The 20,355-nt window shown below is 38.0% G+C and overlaps 1 protein-coding gene across 1 annotated transcript in view; it reads left to right on the top strand.

Annotated features, from left to right (window-relative positions):
* Positions 1 to 20,355, top strand: part of LOC126088559 (uncharacterized) — a 263,333-nt gene that overhangs the window by 237,789 nt on the left and 5,189 nt on the right. The window contains exons 5-7 of the mRNA XM_049906743.1: positions 12,317 to 12,497; positions 14,264 to 14,420; positions 16,813 to 16,964. Of these exons, the coding sequence (XP_049762700.1) occupies positions 12,317 to 12,497; positions 14,264 to 14,420; positions 16,813 to 16,964 (490 nt within the window). The remainder of the gene's footprint in view (positions 1 to 12,316; positions 12,498 to 14,263; positions 14,421 to 16,812; positions 16,965 to 20,355) is intronic.

Below are 20,355 nucleotides of genomic sequence, written 5' to 3'. Positions count from 1 at the left end.
TAGATGCCTGATGGGGGTGGGGTTCCCCAGGTCTCCAAAGAAAGTAAGAAATATGCTGTGATATTCAAGCATTATGGTGAGGTAGACGGGGAGGACCACGACAGTAGGAGGAAGAAATCTGTAGAAACATGTGCCTTGTGTATTCATAAATGAAGCTTCCACCTTTGAAATTAGCCAAGCTTGTTTTCCCTAATGGGACACTCGGAAAACTTTAAAGACACCAAAAAGATTTAATTATGCTATAGGAAAATTTAGAGTGTGACCATTTCACACCATGACTGACTGAGACAGTATGATGATCATTAAAAAAAAAACTATCTGCTCTTTTATTTATTCATAGTGCCTGGTTTTGATTAGAGCATCTAAACACTGAGATGTCCTTCAGGAGGGGTAGCCTTGGCAGATTTGATGAAATAGCACTTTAAAGTGGTTACAGCTTGGTCTGGAGAAGGTTCAGGTGAATCCAGTCACCAGGAGTAAGAAAAAAATAAATGAGGTGGTATTAAGCTTGGTTACTAATGCAGAAGTAAATAGAACTCTTAAGTTGAAAAGTCAATCAAATCATCTGGATGAAGGCTAACCCTAAACTTTTCTGTGCTTAATCTTTTCCATGTACCTATAATGGTACATAATCATGTTGCTCTAATACATTTCCTAATATTATCTATCCATTTTCCATTAAGGTGTGGCTTTGGTCTTTCTTATATCTTTGAGTCCAACCAAGAATTCGCTTGGTCCACCTACCATCTCCTCATGTGTACACTCCATCCCCATTTCATTTTCATTGCTATTGTACTTATATCTGCCACTCTAGTCTGTTACCATGTTGACTTTTTCTTTGTTTTCCTGATGCTCTAAGTAATTTCTGACATGTATCTCTCTCGCTGTTTATTGAGCAACTACAATATTTGAATGGTTGTTAAATTAAAATTGCATGTCTGTAGTCACAAGTCACAAATGGTGCTACACTGTAGGTTGTGGAAGCTTAGCATTGAAACCCCTTTTTAGTTTAGGCTAATTCCATGTCAGTTCGACACAGAAAAGTATCGTTTTCAACTTGGTCATCTCATCTCAGTTTGGGGTGTGCAATGCTCCTTATAAGAAATGGAAAACTACAAATTTGCAGAGGTATATGACAATCATGAAGAAAGTAAGCTAAGCTCAGAAATGATGTGAAATTTACACATCGGTCTCAATATCAATGACTATTGTAATAGTTATAACCCATATACGACAATTAACCTTACATCATTGCAAAATCTGATGAGTAGAGCCCTGCTTCCATGTGCAAAATGTTGGGTTTCTATGAGTTTTTACTTGCAGTGTCCTTGATTTTGACCTTTGACCACTGAATATCTCAAAACACACCACCTTCAGTTTCTTTTTTTCTTTTTTTTTCCCTCCAGTATGTTACTGTGAATATGATACCATCTTACCCAAAAATTATTTTATTTACATTGTTACACATCAAAATGCAGTAAGCAGCACATAAATATGAAATACAAATAATTGAAAAGTAAAATTCGTAACTTACGTTGTACAAAAATATGTTCCACGTCATTGTAGGGTTGTTACAAATAATTTACAGTGTAGCTTCAATGAAAATGCATAAAAATTGGTTACAACTTATTTCAAGTCTTAAATTAAATTGTTAATGTTCACGAGATCTGATGCAAGGAGAATATGTGTTTCCATTTGGCGTCTCTGGATCCATCTTGTGAGAATTTCACATTATTTGATAACACAAATGTTTGGTTTGGCAGGAAACATAACTTATGAGCGTGGCCCATGTGAATGTAAGAAGCTACGTTGTAGCTCATCTGCTTCTTTACAAGTTATTATGACATATGCAACCCACCAATGACTATCATATGGGACAACAAATCTTTGTATGTCTGTTAACAGCATATAATTCACTGAAGGATACTTGTATACCAACTGCCTCTGAACTTTCCTCAAAATCTTTTTCATTCGTGCATGACCTCCTTCTCTAAACGGTTTGCAAAAATACAATGTTGACTTGAAATCCATTTTTTATGAACTACTACCAAATACTACTTCATAGCACATGTATAGTGCAGTTTGAGTAAACGAGCCACATCCAGGAAACAAGCTACTGATAATTGGTTAAATAAGTCTCTCTGTCAGGTAAAAACAATAAATTTTTACTAATTGGTCAGAATGACAGTGACTGGTATTGGTTGAGTTCTCAGCTTACGCAGTAGTCAAACTTGACAAGACTGGCAAGTGTTTGGCAACACAATGGCACAGAAACCCTCAAGTGGAATTGAATTGGGACTAAAGGCCCCCATCCACGTATCTCCCCCCCCCCCCCCCCCCCCCCCCTCCCCCACTAAGCAGATCTCGCTTGACCCATTCATCTGCGTGTGGGTGAGATGCATTGGTTTAAAGCCGAACAGCTACCTGCTATCTGGGACTGCTACTTACCAGGCCACACATCATTAGTGCAGGCAGGTAGGGTCCACCAAGCAATCGCTGTTGCCCCCACAGTCAGTAGGGTGTGCAAGCGGGCTGGCGAGCAAGTTGGCACACCGCTCAGGTTGTGAATGGGTAGCTTAAGAGTTGTCCTAAGATCATTGCTAATGGCAAGAAATTTTATAAAATATCATGTTGCACAACACTCGTCTGGCGAGTGTCTGAAATGACGCTCAAGACAAATACATTAGAAAAAAGTTACTGTAACTATTAATAATACAGATAATAAGTAACAGTATTGCTTTGCCCCCCCCCCCCCCCCCCCTCCCAAGTTACTTTCATGAAAGAATAGCGAATAGTGGAGTGCAAATTGATGGATTGTAAAATAGGATAAATAGCTTAGTGTAGTGATGTAGATGAAATACAGTTTTGGAGATTATGCCTTTGGTGTGCCACCTTTATATTTGCCATGTTTATAATAACATACCAGAACAATATAATACTTTAAAAAGATGAAATAAAATAAATGTGTGTGTTTGGAGATATTTGAGATCAAAGGTAAAGGTCAATGATCTTGTATGTGAAAACTGTTGAAAATCCATCATGTTGCACACAATGTAAAGCTCTACTCATTAGATTTTCAGTTATGTAAGTTTCATTGTTGTATCTGGATTAGAACCACAATTACAGTCATTTATGTTGAAATGTGTGTAAATTCACACAATTTTCAAACTTAGTAGACGTGCAACTTTCTTCACAATTATCATATATATATCCGCAAATAGGTACTGTAGTTTCTTGTCTCTTATCTGGATCACAGAACGTGCCAAATTTTAAAGAAATGTGAATGGATCAGATTGAGGGGTGCAATAAATTGACATGGAAATTATCCTGTACTAGAATCAGTCAGTGACATTTTTAATCTTGTGTTTATTTGTTTTACTGTGTGTCTTCCACAAGCCACCATGATGGAGGATAAATGGTTTACAATTATCATTTCCTACCGTCCCAATTTCATTTGCATGTGGGACACAGGCCTAAAGGCTGTCTGTAGATCCCTTTACGGTCATGTGTTTCTCTAATTGTAGGACTGTGATAATCATGTTAGTAAATATATTATTTAAATTATATGTTTGACTTAGTTTGTTTCATAAACTGGGAGACTTTTGTTACGTGACATACCCACAGGAGATAAATGCCACATTGCAAATGAAGGTTCTCTTCTCCATAGTTTTTGTAGGTTTTCCATTACCCAATTTTGTAAATGTACCGGACCAATGAAAAACAGTGAACAAGCGGTTGAGTGAGGGTATTGTGATCCTTTCATATTTTAGTACACATTCATAGTTTTCTTCTCTTAAATCTGCATCTGGTGTCGACCTTCTCCAAGGTTATATTTACAAATTTACATAGTCATGTCACCTTAAATTGCTCACATGGATACTCCTAGATACTTCCAGGCTCCAACTAATTCCAGTTACTGATCACAATAATTTTGTCAAACGATAAATCAGCTGCCAGCATTTGAATCGGGTAGCAATCTGCAAGTCTCTGTGTATTTTCTAAAAATCACCTCCCTGCGTACAACTGTGTTCCTTCCTTTTACAGCCTGATAGGGCTGCAGATGTTAGCTGATAGGTCATATGTATGTATTCTGATTTGTAAGGGATGCTTTCTGGAAATCGAGAAACACTGAATCAACCTGAGCTCCACTACCAACTGCCTCATAGATCTCGTAAATGAAGAGAACAACATGGATTTCATTTGATAGATTCTTACGGAAATCATGTCGATTCCAACATAGAAGTGACTGCTCTCCAGAAAAGTCAACAGATATGAGTATAATGTTTTTCGTCGTTCTACAAGAAATTGTCATGAGTGAAATAAGTTCGCACATCAGTGTTGTTTTGTTGTTGTTACTGTTGCAGTCTTCAACCCGAAGATTGGTTTAATGCAGTTTTCCATGCTACTGTGCCCTGTGCTAGCCTCTTCATCTCTGGATAACCGCTGTTAGCTACATCCTGGGAACCTGCTTATTGTATTCTCCCTTAGTCTCCCTCTATAATTTTTACACCCCACACTTCCCTTTAATACTAAATTGGTAATCCCTTGGTGCCTCAAATATATCGCATCAACTGCACCTTCTTTTAGTCAAATTGTGCCACAAATTTCTTTTCTCCCAAAGTGTGTTCAGCACTTCCTCGTTGGATACTTGATCTATCCATCTAATCTTCAGCATTATTATGTAGCACTGCATTTTAAAAGCCTCTATCCTCTTCCTGTCTAATCTGTTTACTGTGCACATTTTACTGTCATACAAGGCCTACACTCCGGACATATACCTCCAGAAAAGACTTCCTAATATTAAAAAATTCTCTTATTCTTCTTGTGCCTATCTGCGACTCAGCCTCTCCGCTATATGGTGAGTAGCAACTTTCCTTCTCATATATTGTTACATTCCATCCTGGTTTTCCATTGTTTGATGTTCTTTAGAAATGCTTTTCTTGCCATTACCAGTCTGTAGTTTACATCCTCTCTACTTTAGCCATCATCAGTTATTTCACTACTCAAATAGCAAAATTCATCTACCACTTTTAGTATGTCATTGCCTAATCTTAATTCCCTCATCACTGCCTGATTTAATTAGACTACATTCCATCACCCTGGTTTTGCTTTTGTTGATGTTCATCTTATATCCGCCTTTCAAGACACAGTCCATTCCATTCTATTGCTCATCGAAGTCCTTCAAGGTCTGCCAATGGCATTGTAATTCTTTCAGAGATAGCAAAGTTTTTGTTCCTTCTCCCTGAACTTTAATTCCTGCTTCAAATTTTTCTCTGATTTCCTTCACTGCTTGCTCATTGTACAGATTGAATAGCATAAGGGATAGGCTACAATCCTTTCTCTCTCATTTCTCAACCACTGATTCACTTTCATTCCCCTCGACTCATAACTACCATCTGGTTTCTGTAGAAGTGGTAAATAGCCTTTCACTCCCTGTATTTCACTGCTGCTATCCTCAGAATTTCAAAGAGAATATTCCAGTCAACATTGTCAAAAGCTTCATCTAAGTCTTCAAATGCTATAAACTTAGGTTTGCCTTTCCTTAACCTATCTTCTAAGAGAAATATTGCCTCTCATGTTCCTACATTTCTCCAGAGTCCAAACTGATCATTCCCAAGGTCGGCTACCACCAGCTTTTCCATTCTTCTGTAAATAATTTGTGTTAGTGTTGCCATTACCTAATCAGTCTGAAACCTCTGTTACTTCAAGTCTTTTCCACATATGCACCCTTCTTTTGCAATTAGTAAACAAAGTGTTAGTTACAATTAATTTATGCTCTGTGCAAAATTGTACCACGTGGCTTTCTCTTTCATTTCTCTCCTCCTTTGCGCACATGTGTGTCTGAACAGCTGGCATTCCTGAGCACCAATGAATATCCCTTTTATGTTCTATGTGCTGAGTTGTGGAAACTTCTTACACAAATACTGAAATGCTGCTTAATTACTGTGCACAGCTTTAACAAATGTTGTCATCAATCTCAATTTAATGTGCAATGGTGGGAAAACAATTATGTTCAAATTCACTAGAGGTTCTTCAGCTTTATAAATATTGTGTAGTGTTTCTCTCGTGTGCAACAGTCCCACTCCCACAGATAGCAGCAGTACTTAGTGTAACGCCCTTGCAAACCAAACAGCATCACAATGACTTTGAAATCTCTACGTACCAGCCATTCCTGCTTATTGTAATCAAAACAGTTTACAAAGGATCTCAAGCTTTCTTCACCTAAGGCAGTATATGTGACAGGGGTAGATAGCCTTTCATTACTATTGTGTAACAGAATTGCCTTCAGGCTTCTTCTTGAACCATCTATAAAGAGTCTCCAATTGTCTGCTTTGTATTTAATGTTCAGTCTTTCAACAAACCATCTTTTGTATCCCGCCTGTGAGGCAGCGCATCGATCGGAACGGGAAAAGGTAATTTAAGTCGGTACTGCAAGAATCTGGTTTACTGGTGCGAGAACAAGGTGATAAACGATTACATAACTTTGTACGTAGGTGCGATGCTGAAGTGAAGTGCCGTGGCTGGCTGCACCTGATCAAATGGCTGAAGCAGTCGCGGAGCTCGTAGACCTCAACAGCACCGGCTAGAAGGCGATGTCGTCTGTGTCTCTCGTAGTGCCAACTTGAGAAACTATTCCGTGGCATCGTTGTTATCAATACCACACCACGTGGTACAATTTTGCACAGAGCATAAATTAATTGTAACTAACACTTTGTTTACTAATCGCAAAAGAAGGGTGCATATGTGGAAAAGACTTGAAGTAACAGAGGTTTCAGACTGATTAGGTAATGGCAACACTAACACAAATTATTTACAGAAGAATGGAAAAGCTGGTGGTAGCCGACCTTGGGAATGATCAGTTTGGACTCTGGAGAAATATAGGAACATGAGAGGCAATATTTCTCTTAGAAGATAGGTTAAGGAAAGGCAAACCTAAGTTTATAGCGTTTGAAGACTTAGATGAAGCTTTTGACAATGTTGATTGGAATATTCTCTTTGAAGTTCTGAGGATAGCAGCAGTGAAATACAGGGAGTGAAAGGCTATTTACCACTTCTACAGAAACATTAAAGTTTTTCTGATGCTCCTGAAACACACACAAACGTGTATCAATGAGGAGATTTCATTGCTGCAGTCATGGGGCAAAGAGTTCAGCTTTACACTTTGGAAGATCTCATTGCCTAACCAGACCATTGGGTTCACACTGTTTGATTTTGGCTGTATGTGTCAGTTCAGCATTGTTGTTGTGACTGCTTAATGGTGATAAATGTGGGGTAAGAGGAACTGGCAATCCTTTGCTATGAGCCACAGGATGAATGACAGATGGTATGTCAGGGTATTGATGATTCCTCTTCCTGTAGCTTTGACTGCTTTCCTCAAGGTAGGTACCATACAAAATTAGCAATCCGATGCATCGTTTGTATGTTCATGCCAAATAGTGGGGAGACTGAACTTCATGGAGATATTTTTATTGTGGATACAAGCATTCAGCATAGATGAATGTGATGTGCAACAGATATGTGGAGCCAACGATTTATCTTGGTCTCCAGCTAGACACCCTAATTACAAGACATCTGTTTGCTTCATTGCTATAGTTAATGACTGCCCTTCTGCACTACAAATAAGATGTGCACAAATGTTACACAAGGTATCAGTTTTGTTACTGCAGATGCGACGAATTTTTGTCAAAACGTACACGCACACAATAACAGTGTTCTTAAATTTCAACACGTTACCTGACATGCGTTCCCTGCCAGCCACCACGACACTTTTTCCAAAAAAAAAAAAAAAAAAAAAAAAAAGGTAAACTAAATCAGCACAACAACTCGCAGCTGCCACAAATGACAATTAAAATTGCATCTGGTTTCTACATTTGATAATGCTCAAGCAACTGTATGGTGCAAACATCAGTCATGTGTAAGGCATTGTTCATTCTACAGGAAGCATCCACCTCACTAACTTAGGGCAGAGGAAACCTTGTCACAATGCCTTTGCATGTAGCTCTTATAATGTCCCAAAAGGGCGACTCTGAAATGTAAACATGTTATTTACTTGTAACCCAAAGGTAGTAGACCGTTTCAGCCTTGATGTTGGTGTTTGATGCATCTACATCTTAAAGTATCACTACTTTTGTTTCTGTAAAAAGTAAAACTTTTTGGACCAGTGTTATTATTAGACCTACTCCAGCATTACCCAATTCTCCTAACACCAAAATTCATTAATTGCCACTGTATTCAACTTCAACCTATACATTTCTCTTTTAAAACATTCTAACCTCCATTGAAGTGTAGCCGTATTTGCCTTTGCAAATGTACCATCAGTAGCTGTGCCTCCGTCAAATGTGGCTGAAAAGTGTTTGTCTAAAGTAGGCTATTTCAGATGATGTGGTCCACACCAGGTTTGGAGTTTAAACACTTTAACTGCAATTTGTTGTTGAATAACTTACAATTTGCGGCCAGATCAAGTCTCACTTAATTACAGTTTATGCACTGATAATCGGCTAGCCACATACTACCACTCGATTAATGTCCTGTGTGGTGTCACTGCCAGACACCACACTTGCTAGGTGGTAGCTTTAAATCGGCCGCGGTCCATTAGTACATGTCGGACCCGCGTGTCGCCACTGTCAGTAATTGCAGACCGAGCGCCACCACACGGCAGGTCTTGAGAGACGTACTAGGACTCGCCCCAGTTGTACGACGACTTTGCTAGCGACTACACTGACGAAGCCTTTCTCTCATTTGCCGAGAGATAGTTAGAATAGCCTTCAGCTAAGTCCTTGGCTACGACCTAGTAAGGCTCCATTAACCATTTCTAGAGAGAGTCTCACTTGTATTTAGAATGCTGTATACAAATGATGGATTAAAGTTAAGTATTCCAGCAGCTACGTACTTTTCTTTATAGCATTCATTACGTATCCTGTTTCAGACCTAATGCCAGCCGGCGTGTGTAAACCGCGTGCCTTTCGGTTATCCGTCACTGTGGACTGGCTGTCTTGTCAGTCCACAACATCCTGTATCGTGATTGAGTGCAGTAACATAACACTAAAGAAATTGAACACCATTATTAACATGTGGCAAGTCAATTGCTAACACAGTTCCTGCATAAAGCTCTTAAATCACTGTTCTTGGACTCTTAACATTCAAATCAGTAAGAAAACAACATGCACTGTCAGTAACTATTGGAAATAACAAGTCAGTTCAATTTGATCCAATTGTCACAATAGATGATCGTTATTGAAGTTTGACACAATTCCTAATGCTGATTAACTGCAACATGACAGTCACTTCTGAACGAACAGTCACTGAATCACAGGGTGATCTCCCATGTAAGAAATTTCGGATAAAATTTTGCACATTGTATGAGTTATAATTTGTGCTAACTTGTCTGTTGTATGTTTCTGTACTCCACCCAGAGATCCGAATGAGGGACAATTTTTAGCTCCAGAATATTTTACTCAAGAGGATGCCATCATTTAACCTTACAGTAGAGCTGTAGCTCCTCAGGAAAGATAACAGCTGTAGTTTCCCTTTGCTTATAGCTGTTTGCAGTACCATTACAGCCAGGTGATGTTGGTCGATGTTAATTAAAAGGCCTGCAACTACTGAAAAGGCTGCTAGCTCTCTTTAGGAATGACACGTTTGTCTGGCATCTCAATTATACCCTCCCTTGTGGTTACACCTATGGTATGGCTACCTTATTGTTGAGGCATGCAAGTCGCCCCACCATGGCAAGGCCCATGGTCCATGCTTCATGTGGGGGAGTCTTATGATACTTCTTATAAATTTGAATGTCTTGCAGAATAAGCATATTCAATATAGAACTTAGTGATCATCCTATCACATCCTGTGGCTTTCCTCTATCGAGCAGTTTCTAGTGCCGCCGCCGCCCCCCCCCCCCACCATTTATTTTTAAAACACAGTATGGTCTAACATGGGAACGGCATGTTTATCATCAGTGAAGGAATTTTTGGAAAACATAATTTAATATTTCAGCTTTCATTTTATCAGCTTCTATTTTAGTGCCATTGTGGTCAACAAGCAAGCATTTGGAAAGATCATTTTATTCAATTGACTAAGTCTACATACAACCAAAATTCATTTAGCATTTTTTGACAGGTCAGCAGAGAAAATTAGCCTTTAAAATTCCTTGAACACTTTTCACATATCTGTCCTTACTCTTGATGCGACTACATTCAGCCTTTGTGTGACAACAAGAGTTTGGCTTCTGAGCACATTGTTTTGTTATAGCTTCCTGATATTGTTACTGAAACATGGTAGGTCCTTGCCATCTGTCATACTTTCCATGATGTGTACACTCTTATTCGGTGTGCAACAGATTTGAATTTGTGCCAGAGATTTTCCACTCTCTCCTCCCCAGAAATGAATATTCACTGCTAATTGCTCTGATAATTCTGTTTTTGTCACAATTGTTAAGCATAAGTGTCTGTCGACTTTATTTAACTTTTTGTGAAACTTCCGTTATCAATGATAATGTGATAACCTTGTAGCCGAGTCATATCTCTTCCCTGACTGAACTGAAAAGTTCAGGACTGTCTGCTGCAACAGATATTATATGATTCGTTTCCTTGATGGTTAGCTGTCTCACCAGCTGCCCCAGATAATATTCAGAAAGTAGATTTGGTACAGTGTCAAAGGATTCTTCATTCTTGTACGCTGTTTTAAATGCAGATTGAAGTCCTCCACCCATAACTATTGCACGATCAGAGAATTTATGCACATTATTTTCCAAGCTTTCTCTGATATTTTCCACTCCTTAGATATTTGATTTGATTAGGTGATAAAAATTTGAGATAAGTACTTTAGATCCCTCCTTGGCACTTACTTCAGCCAAATGACCTCTCACCTCTGACTGTGTTCATCTCAGTAGACATTACAGACTTATTTATTTAAATAAATACAGTGCTTCCAGATGTGTCCAAAGTATCCTTGTAGTATATATTCAGTTCTTTGTTAAATATTTCACTGCTATTTATTTTTTGTTCCAAGAAATGTTCTGTTCAAAGTATTACATGCACATTGTTAGTATTATTGAGTAACATTAGTTGTAGAACATTACCCTGAACACTCCTTCAGTTAACTAATAATAGGTTTATATTTTCTTTTTATAATGTACTGGGATCTTTTCCATTTCATAACAGCTGTAACTAACCTGCTTTTGTCTTCGGTATGTGTACCGTGACTAACTGACCATCCAGTGTATAAAGTGCTATCTCCAACCTAAAGAATCCACATGTGAATGCCACTCATATTTAATCTGAGCAAGTGGTTCTGTAGTGCAGAGAGATCAAAGTTGCATCAGAGGTCATTGCTGAATCAGTGAATCTTCTGATTACAATATCCACTTGGCTCCAAATAAGACAGCCACATTAAGTCGCAGTGCCAGCTATTTGCAGCAGTGCCTTCAGTAATTGCCAGCAGAGCCTTTTCCTTATCTAGGGTGACACTTTGAGGCAAGTATACAGTGTCCACACTGGACTTCATTCACAATCCAGCTGCTATTTCCATCAGATGTTTCATCATCTGCCCAATAACGAGCAACTCCCATTCCATCTTGGATGACGGAGATCCCACTAGATCAAGCATGTTGAACAGCATAATAGTGTCAGGGTTGACTGCATGCCATAGTTGGCACTCCAGAAGCACTGCTCATGGCAGCCTGGAGCTTATTGACTGCACCCAACATAGCTTCTAGCTGTTTGTGGACTGCGGCCAACTTCCCCTGCATCTATGTATAATGAGAACAGTACTTGAGCTTAATTATCAATTAAATAGATCTAATTATGCTCATTACAGAATTAAAATGATCCAAAGCTGTCTGGTCTGATAGTCTAATGATCTGAGACAGTACCAGTGGATCAAATGACACTAACAGCCATAAAATATGCAAATAATTAAAAAAATTAGAAAGTCTTGATAACACAGACAAAAGAGTTGCTGTTTGTTTCCACAAAGAAGCATACAATAAAACTGCTGCTCTAAAAATTACCTAGATATGAACTTTAAGTGGTTTTACGACTTCATTATTAATATGTACATTTTTTTTCTGGTGTGTCAATTATCCATTAGGTTGTTATTAGAGTAACTGATTTTCAAGTCTACTTCCAGAGTGGACCGTATCTATTATATATTTTATATTTAAGTTGGGTGTGTGTATAATTATAATGTTAAATTACGATGTTACACATTAATATTGGAATGTTCATTTCCTCCTCTATCTGTGGTCCTCTAAAAGATTTTGGTCACAAGTAATTCTGTTAGAATGTAAAAGATCTCATAACAGTAGTTTTCATTTCAGATTTCGCCTCACATACAGACTGATACTACGAGAAAAGGAGCTACATTTCAATATAGGCATATACAATCCTAGCAAAGACCTTACATTCAGTTTCAATTTACTGCTTCATACTTATTTTAAAGTTCCTGATGTACGACGTTGCCAGATTACGGGGTTACATGGCTGCACATTCATTGATAAGGTAAGAGATGCATCATCGTTGTGAATTCAGCGCTATTCAGCTGCTGATATAAAGGGTGTAACAAAACTGTGTGGCACAAATTGCAAGACACATTCCTCACACATAGATGAAGAAATGATGATTTATGAACATGGGTCTGGAAACACTTTGTTTCCATGTTACAACTCATTTTCTCCAACTCGTTAGTGACGGGAAACCCACATGAACAGAAAGCACCAGCATCCCACAGGCAACTCTTTCTTACAGTTGGTGTTAAATATGCCCTCCGTGGGCATTGATACATGCATCAACCTGCTGTCATAGTGAAACTCAGATGCATGATGTATCCCTGGAGTATTGCGTATCGTTTCGCAGCCTTCCATAATATGGGCACAGAGACTCTGAACATCTTGTACTGAGGTTCCATACACACGAGCTTTCAAATGCCTCCACAAATAAAAGTCCAGTGGATTTAGGTCTGGAGAGTGTGGAGCCCAGGCAACTGGTCCATATCTACGTATACATTCGTCACTGAATCTGTTATTTAGAAGCCAGTTGACATTAACACTAAAATGAGGAGTTGCTTCATCATGCCTGAAGTACATGTTTTGTTGCACAGCTAAACGCACATCTGCTAAAGGATCAGGTAGAACATTCTGTACGAAATTATGATAACTTTTTCTGTTGAGCCTGGGTGCAAGAAAGTGAAACTCTACCAAACAGACTCCAACAATGCCAGCCCAAACAGAAAATTTTTGTTGATGACTTGCTTCAACAGTTGTCAGAATGTCTGTCCATACATGCCAATTACAAAAATTTACAATCTCATCTCTTTTAAACACCACCTCATCTGTGAACAGAACCGTTGCACTAAAATTGGGGTTGACACTTTGTTGAATAAATCATTTGCATAAGAGTACTTGTGCAGGAAAATCAGCTGCTGATAGTGCCTTCACACACTATAAATGGTGTGGATACAAATGGTTCTCATGTGACACTCACTGGACAGTCGTGTGGTCAACATTCAGTGTGGGAGCTACATGTTTTATACTGACACTAGGGTTGTCGTCAATTGCATGAAAAATTGCAATCTCCTATTGCAGTGTCCTCGTCCTTCGAGGCTCCCATGGTTGCAAGTATCAGGCTTAAATGCCCCTTGTTCTCTAAGTCGATGATCAGTGACTTCAAACATTTTCCTGTCGGGGTACTTTCATCCTGGAAATCTCTCCTGATACTAACATCGAGTACAGGTGTCATTGCCAACAGCTAATCCATTCATCAAATGGGCATCCGACATCTCTGCATGTGTGTACACTGCCATTGCATGAACCAGGTCGGTGGTTAACTCTACGTTCTAGCCTATGTGCTTGCAACAGTCATACTGATTGTTAGAACAGTTGATTTTACCTGTAAACAAGCAATAATGTACGCCACGTGGAAACAGGGACATGTAAAACGAAACACTGGCAGTGCACAACGTAACCAGACCATCACCAAGAACGCATGTTCCCCATTATTTTAATGTTCTGTTCCTATGTGTTTCCCATGATTAATGAGTTGGACAAAATGAGTTATAACATGGAAACAAAATTCCCAGACCCATGTTTATATAACATAATTTCATGATCTAAGTGTGAGGAATGTGTCCTACAATTTGTGCTATACACTTTTGTTAGACCCTATATAGACTGACCATATACTGAACTTCACATGTATAAAGTAACATATGGTAACATATGACATACGTATTGCAATATTTAACTTTTTAATGTATTTTGTCCTAACAGACACGCGACGGTGCCATTTTCCAAGAAGGCCGTGATGTTGTAACTATTTCAGAATGGACTGATCGCATATACCAGAACACTCCTCAAGAACATATAATAACCAATGTAGTTTCGGGACGTAAAATGAGAATCCAGAAATATAATTTCCCTGACACAGGTATTTCAGTTGAAAATGTTACAATTAACGTTAAGAATTTTCTCAGATACTTCCGTATTGAAGAAATTATTTTAATGTAGAAAATTAATAGAAGCCTGTCAGTGTAATAAACCAGTGTTTAGAGTTTATGCATATTGCAAGCATCACACTCATTGTTTCTCAGTTTAAAAAATGGTTTAAAGTGTAATCAGGTTTTTCGTAACTACTTCAATACAAACAAATAATTTTAAAGAATTGATAAATTTGTAACATTTTTACAGCAGAGTCTTAAATGTGTTAATATTTTTATGAGATGTTGCAATTTTTGCTGGCATCCAAAACATTATAACACAAGCTAATGATGAAAAAACATTTTTAATGAAGGTGACTTACTCCTTTAGCTTTTAGTATGTTGAATCCTAATATGACAACAAAAGAGCCATGTAACCTAAAATTTATTTCTTTACATTTAACAGTCAGTATTTGAAAATGGAATTTTTTTGTGATTTTTTAATAGTATGTATTTCACATGCTATTTAAATTAACGAAAGTATGAAACTGAAAATTAGGTGGCACATAACTACTGGGCAAACTGTTTCCTTCTCTCTGTAAATCTCTCCTCAGGCAGGTATCAACTGGCCATCATACATATCTCTGTCCTGAGCATCCTCCTTGATTTTTCTTGTAACTTTTTCCTCTCTTCATTTCTGTTAGCACTCCTGTCCTCCTTTCTCTCCTTTTTCCTTCTACTCTCCTTCTCATCGTTCTTTGTCATATACAATTCCTGCATAATATGTGTATCATCCGAAATGTTTTCCTCTACTGTATCATCCTCATAAAGCTCCTCTCATCTCCTACCCTGTGCAGCACCTCCTTATTTCCCATTCTTTTGGACCTTTTCACTTTCCTCTTTCTTCTCTATAACCAAATGTCAAAACTTTCTAAATATTTCTGTTCTTTTTGTCTATTTGTCCACATTTCAGAACCATAAGACACCATTCTCAATGCAGAATGTTTCACGAACCTCTTCCTAGGTGTAATGGAGATGCTTCAGGCTGCCAACAAACATTTCACTCCCCCAAATGCTCTCTTCCCCATGGAGATTCCGCATCTCACTTCCTCTAGGCAACTTTCACAGGAACTTATCAACCTTCCCAAATACTGGAATGGCCTAAGCAGTTCTAATACCATTCCATCTTGTGATACAGTAATCATGTCATCTTTGCTGATTTTCATTGCTTTGATCTTACCAGCATTCATTTTTCTTCCACATTCTTTATCCACAATCACAATATTCTCCGTCATTTCCTGGAGCTCTTCCTCTGTTTCTGCTAGCACAGTCATATCTTCAGTGCACTTATGGTTTTTATTCTTCCTCCTCTTCATTGTATGGGAAGAACTATTTTGATTAAAACAAATCTATTACTACATCTACTTAAGAGGTTGGGCCTAGTAAAACAGATGTTGAAAGCCCTCCATAGAGATGGAGAATTGAAAATGAACATGTTCGTTGGACCTGACATTTGAAAAGTGTTAGATTTTGGATTTTGAATTGACAGTAACTGTGAGAGGATGCTGTGATATCACTGACGAAGGTTGTTACTAAATTTGTAGGCTCAGATAAGATGCACAACATGTTTCTGCTGCTGCCAACAGATGGGAAAAGTTCAAGATATGAGGCTGTTGGATGAGCCTTGAGATTCACTTTTTGAACAGTCTTGATTCCCCCCTTACACACACACACACACACACACACACACACACACACACACACACACACACACTAAATTTACCTGATGCCCGTGAGGGAGAAGCTGAGGTCTTTCATCATGACATGAAAGTGAATAAAAGAAGTTATCAGGGAGTCTAGAATATCAATATGTTGAGAGGCTACTGTCTATCACTTCATCTGGACATACAACAGGCAATTCGTTGGAGAAAAAGCTATATCACTTGCTTTAAGAAGAGGAGTGAAAGGAAACGTAAGCCAATGGGCACATAATTCATATGTAATGAAGAGGAGTTCTCATTTTTGTATGTGGTATAGTCGTAGTTCATATTGAAAAATTACATTACATTTATTATCTGTGTTTTGCTTATTTTCTAGTTTGTAGTGAAGTTACATTATGACAAAGCCTGTGGGAGAGAGGGGTGGGGGTAGAAAGACAAAGACAGATGTCGGATATAAACCATGAGATTATTATCTAACAGAAAGTAAACAAAATATTTTTTGTTGGCCTGTGTACCAAATCAGTAGTGAAATAGAAAGGCATTACCAAATAAATAGGTGCTTAATCATAAAAAAAGTTTTGAAAAATTTTGTATGGCTACATGTTTTAAAATTTCAGTTTTGATTTTCTTATTCTTTTTATGAAACAAATTTTACAGTTCTACTATGTTCTTACATTTCCAGTTGTGTGGAATCCATGGATTGAGAAGGCCAAAGAAATAACAGATTTTGGAGATGATGAGTTTCCTAATATGGTGTGTGTAGAATCTGGCCATGTTTCCAGTCCTGTAATCCTTTTGCCAGGAACTGCATTTGAAGCAAGTCAGATTTTGCAGGTAGATTCTAACATGTTTCCCTTAGTTTATTGTATATTTGGGAATAATACAATTTTTGTAGTTCATAGTTTGCTTCAAATACTGTGTGTACTCAATTAATCTATTACATGATCATGTTACTAATAACATAGATCACATAGATGTCTCCTGCAACTACTAAGGTGCTGTATACAAAACCAAACTGTGTTATTCATGCATATTAAGGAACACCATATATATATATATATATATATATATATATATATATATATATATATATATATATATATATATATATATATATATATAGAGAGAGAGAGAGAGAGAGAGAGAGAGAGAGAGAGAGGGAGAGGGAAACATTCCACGTAGGAAAAATATATCTAAAAAGAAAGATGATGAGACTTACCAAACAAAAGCGCTGGCAGGTCGATAGACACACAAACATACACACAAAATTCTAACTTTCGCAACCAACGGTTGCCTCGTCAGGAAAGAGGGAAGGAGAGGGAAAGACAAAAGGATTTGGGTTTTAAGGGAGAGGGTAAGGAGTCATTCCAATCCCGGGAGCGGAAAGACTTACCTTAGGGGGAAAAAAGGACAGGTATACACTCGCGCACACACACACATATCCATCCGCATATACACAGACACAAGCAGACATTTGTAAAGGCAAAGAATTTTGTGTGTATGTTTGTGTTTGCCTTTACAAATGTCTGCTTGTGTCTGTGTATATGCGGATGGATATGTGTGTGTGTGCGAGTGTATACCTGTCCTTTTTTCCCCCTAAGGTAAGTCTTTCCGCTCCCGAGATTGGAATGACTCCTTACCCTCTCCCTTAAAACCCAAATCCTTTTGTCTTTCCCTCTCCTTCCTTCTTTCCTGACGGAGGCAACCGTTGGTTGCGAAAGCTAGAATTTTGTGTGTATGTTTGTGTTTGTTTGTGTGTCTATCGACCTGCCAGCGCTTTTGTTTGGTAAGTCTCATCATCTTTCTTTTTAGATATATTTTTCCCGCGTGGAATGTTTCCCTCTATTATATATATATATATATATATATATATATATATATATATATATATATCAGGAAAGAGGGAAGGAGAAGGGAAGACAAAAGGATATGGGTTTTAAGGGAGAGGGTAAGGAGTCATTCCAATCCCGGGAGCGGAAAGACTTACCTTAGGGGGAAAAAAGGACAGGTATACACTCGCACACACACACATATCCATCCGCATATACACAGACACAAGCAGACATTTGTAAAGGCAAAGAGTTTGGGCTCAAACTCTTTGCCTTTACAAATGTCTGCTTGTGTCTGTGTATATGCGGATGGATATGTGTGTGTGTGCGAGTGTATACCTGTCCTTTTTTCCCCCCTAAGGTAAGTCTTTCCGCTCCCGGGATTGGAATGACTCCTTACCCTCTCCCTTAAAACCCATATCCTTTTGTCTTCCCTTCTCCTTCCCTCTTTCCTGACGAGGCAACCGTTGGTTGCGAAAGCTAGATTTTTGTGTTTATGTTTGTGTTTGTTTGTGTGTCTATCGACCTGCCAGCGCTTTTGTTTGGTAAGTCTCATCATCTTTCTTTTTAAATATATTTTTCCCACGTGGAATGTTTCCCTCTATTATATTCATATCATTAATATATATATATATATATATATATATATATATATATATATATATAAAAAGAAAGATGATGAGACTTACCAAACAAAAGCGCTGGCAGGTCGATAGACACACAAACAAACACAAACATACACACAAAATCTAGCTTGCGAAAGCTAGATTTTGTGTGTATTTTGTGTGTATGTTTGTGTTTGTTTGTGTGTCTATCGACCTGCCAGCGCTTTTGTTTGGTAAGTCTCATCATCTTTCTTTTTAAATATATTTTTCCCACGTGGAATGTTTCCCTCTATTATATATATATATATATATATATATATATATATATATATATATAAATGGTGTTCCTTAATATGCATGAATAATACAGTTATTTTAGCCAGTGGCCTCTGCAGTTTCGTTCTCCTTCTTGAAGTAAGGACAATGATCCCTTCTTGATCTACAAAAACACTGTTAACAGCACTTGCCTGTGATATTCCAACTGCTTGCAAAGTATCTGTAATCAAGTAACACTTCGTGTTCAGTGTATTAGCATGAGGGCAAACTTATTTAAATTACACAATTTCAAGACCAAGTAATCGCAATTTATGTTCAGATTATAGTAAATGTGCTTGATTTAGGATGTAAACTTCGTGATATGTCAGGATGGCTTCCACCTGTCGTATTGCAAATCATTGAAAGTATCCATGTGAGAGTCCACTGTTGTAAAAGTAAAGAATAAGCCATTTCCACAATGGATTACAAAACAAAACAAATAACTTCTTTCCAAACTTTAGCTGCATTTTCAGGTACTCAGGGTCAAACTGTGTACAGACAATGTCTACATTAAATTGACTCAAACTGTGAGGAATCTCTAAATGAAAGTGTATATGAAATAGTGCTGTTTTGTATTTTGTATTTTAAAATGTATGAAGTAACACTTAGCATTATAAAATACAGCGAGGAAAGACTCAATATAATTGTTGCACAGCCTCACATAAAGTTAGATGATTCCAGCATGGAAGGCTACCTATAGCTGTATGGGATAGGTCATGGAACACATTTATTCAAAATGTAGCACTTCCTACATCCTCACCATGCCTAATAGTCAGACTTCACCCTACCAGACCGAAGACAAGAATTACTATATGTATATGACTAGATGAATCTTTCATCTCCTTCCTTGATGTATTCACTGTGTTGCTCTTCTGTTTCCCTCACAGTGCTTCAGTAACTCACTCTTCGCAAAGTTAACTTGGTTAACTTGATGCAGTCACCATTCATAACTTGCAGGTATACTGGAGCTCCTGTCACAGCTTGTACCTGTGGGAAATTATTTAGCAAGTCAAAAGCTTCCACCCAATAGTTCATTTATCAATGTGGTGCCAAAATGCAAGGACACAAGAGGAAAGTAAAAATTTTAAAATTGCTGTTGCACAGTTACAGCAGAACTGCTTCAGCAGTGGATGACTGCCATGTGCTCTAAAACTGGATTGCATGCCCAGTGAGCAGTAAGAATAAAATGAAGAAGAATTCAACAAACTTCACGTGTTCTCAGAGTGGATGAAAAGACAAGGAAAAATTTTTCCATGTTACGTGTTATCATGTACCTATAAAGTTGGTCCTCTGCCTGAGTGTGATGTATACGTACTGTAAAAGTTTCCTGTGCTAGCATACAGTTTGTATTGCAGTGTGTAGTCAGAAATGCAGTATGCTGTAGAGTCATTCACAGCATTTTCGGTATTTCATCATGTGCTGTTTCATCAACAAAGGAACACTTGCCAGAAGTTCGTAGGTCATCTAAATTTTGTG

The sequence above is a fragment of the Schistocerca cancellata genome, chromosome 6 (genome assembly GCF_023864275.1).
Source record: "Schistocerca cancellata isolate TAMUIC-IGC-003103 chromosome 6, iqSchCanc2.1, whole genome shotgun sequence".
Taxonomy (NCBI): Eukaryota; Metazoa; Arthropoda; class Insecta; order Orthoptera; family Acrididae; genus Schistocerca; species Schistocerca cancellata.
The sequence above is the reverse complement of the archived record's forward strand: the minus strand, read 5'-3'. Positions and strand labels throughout refer to the sequence as shown.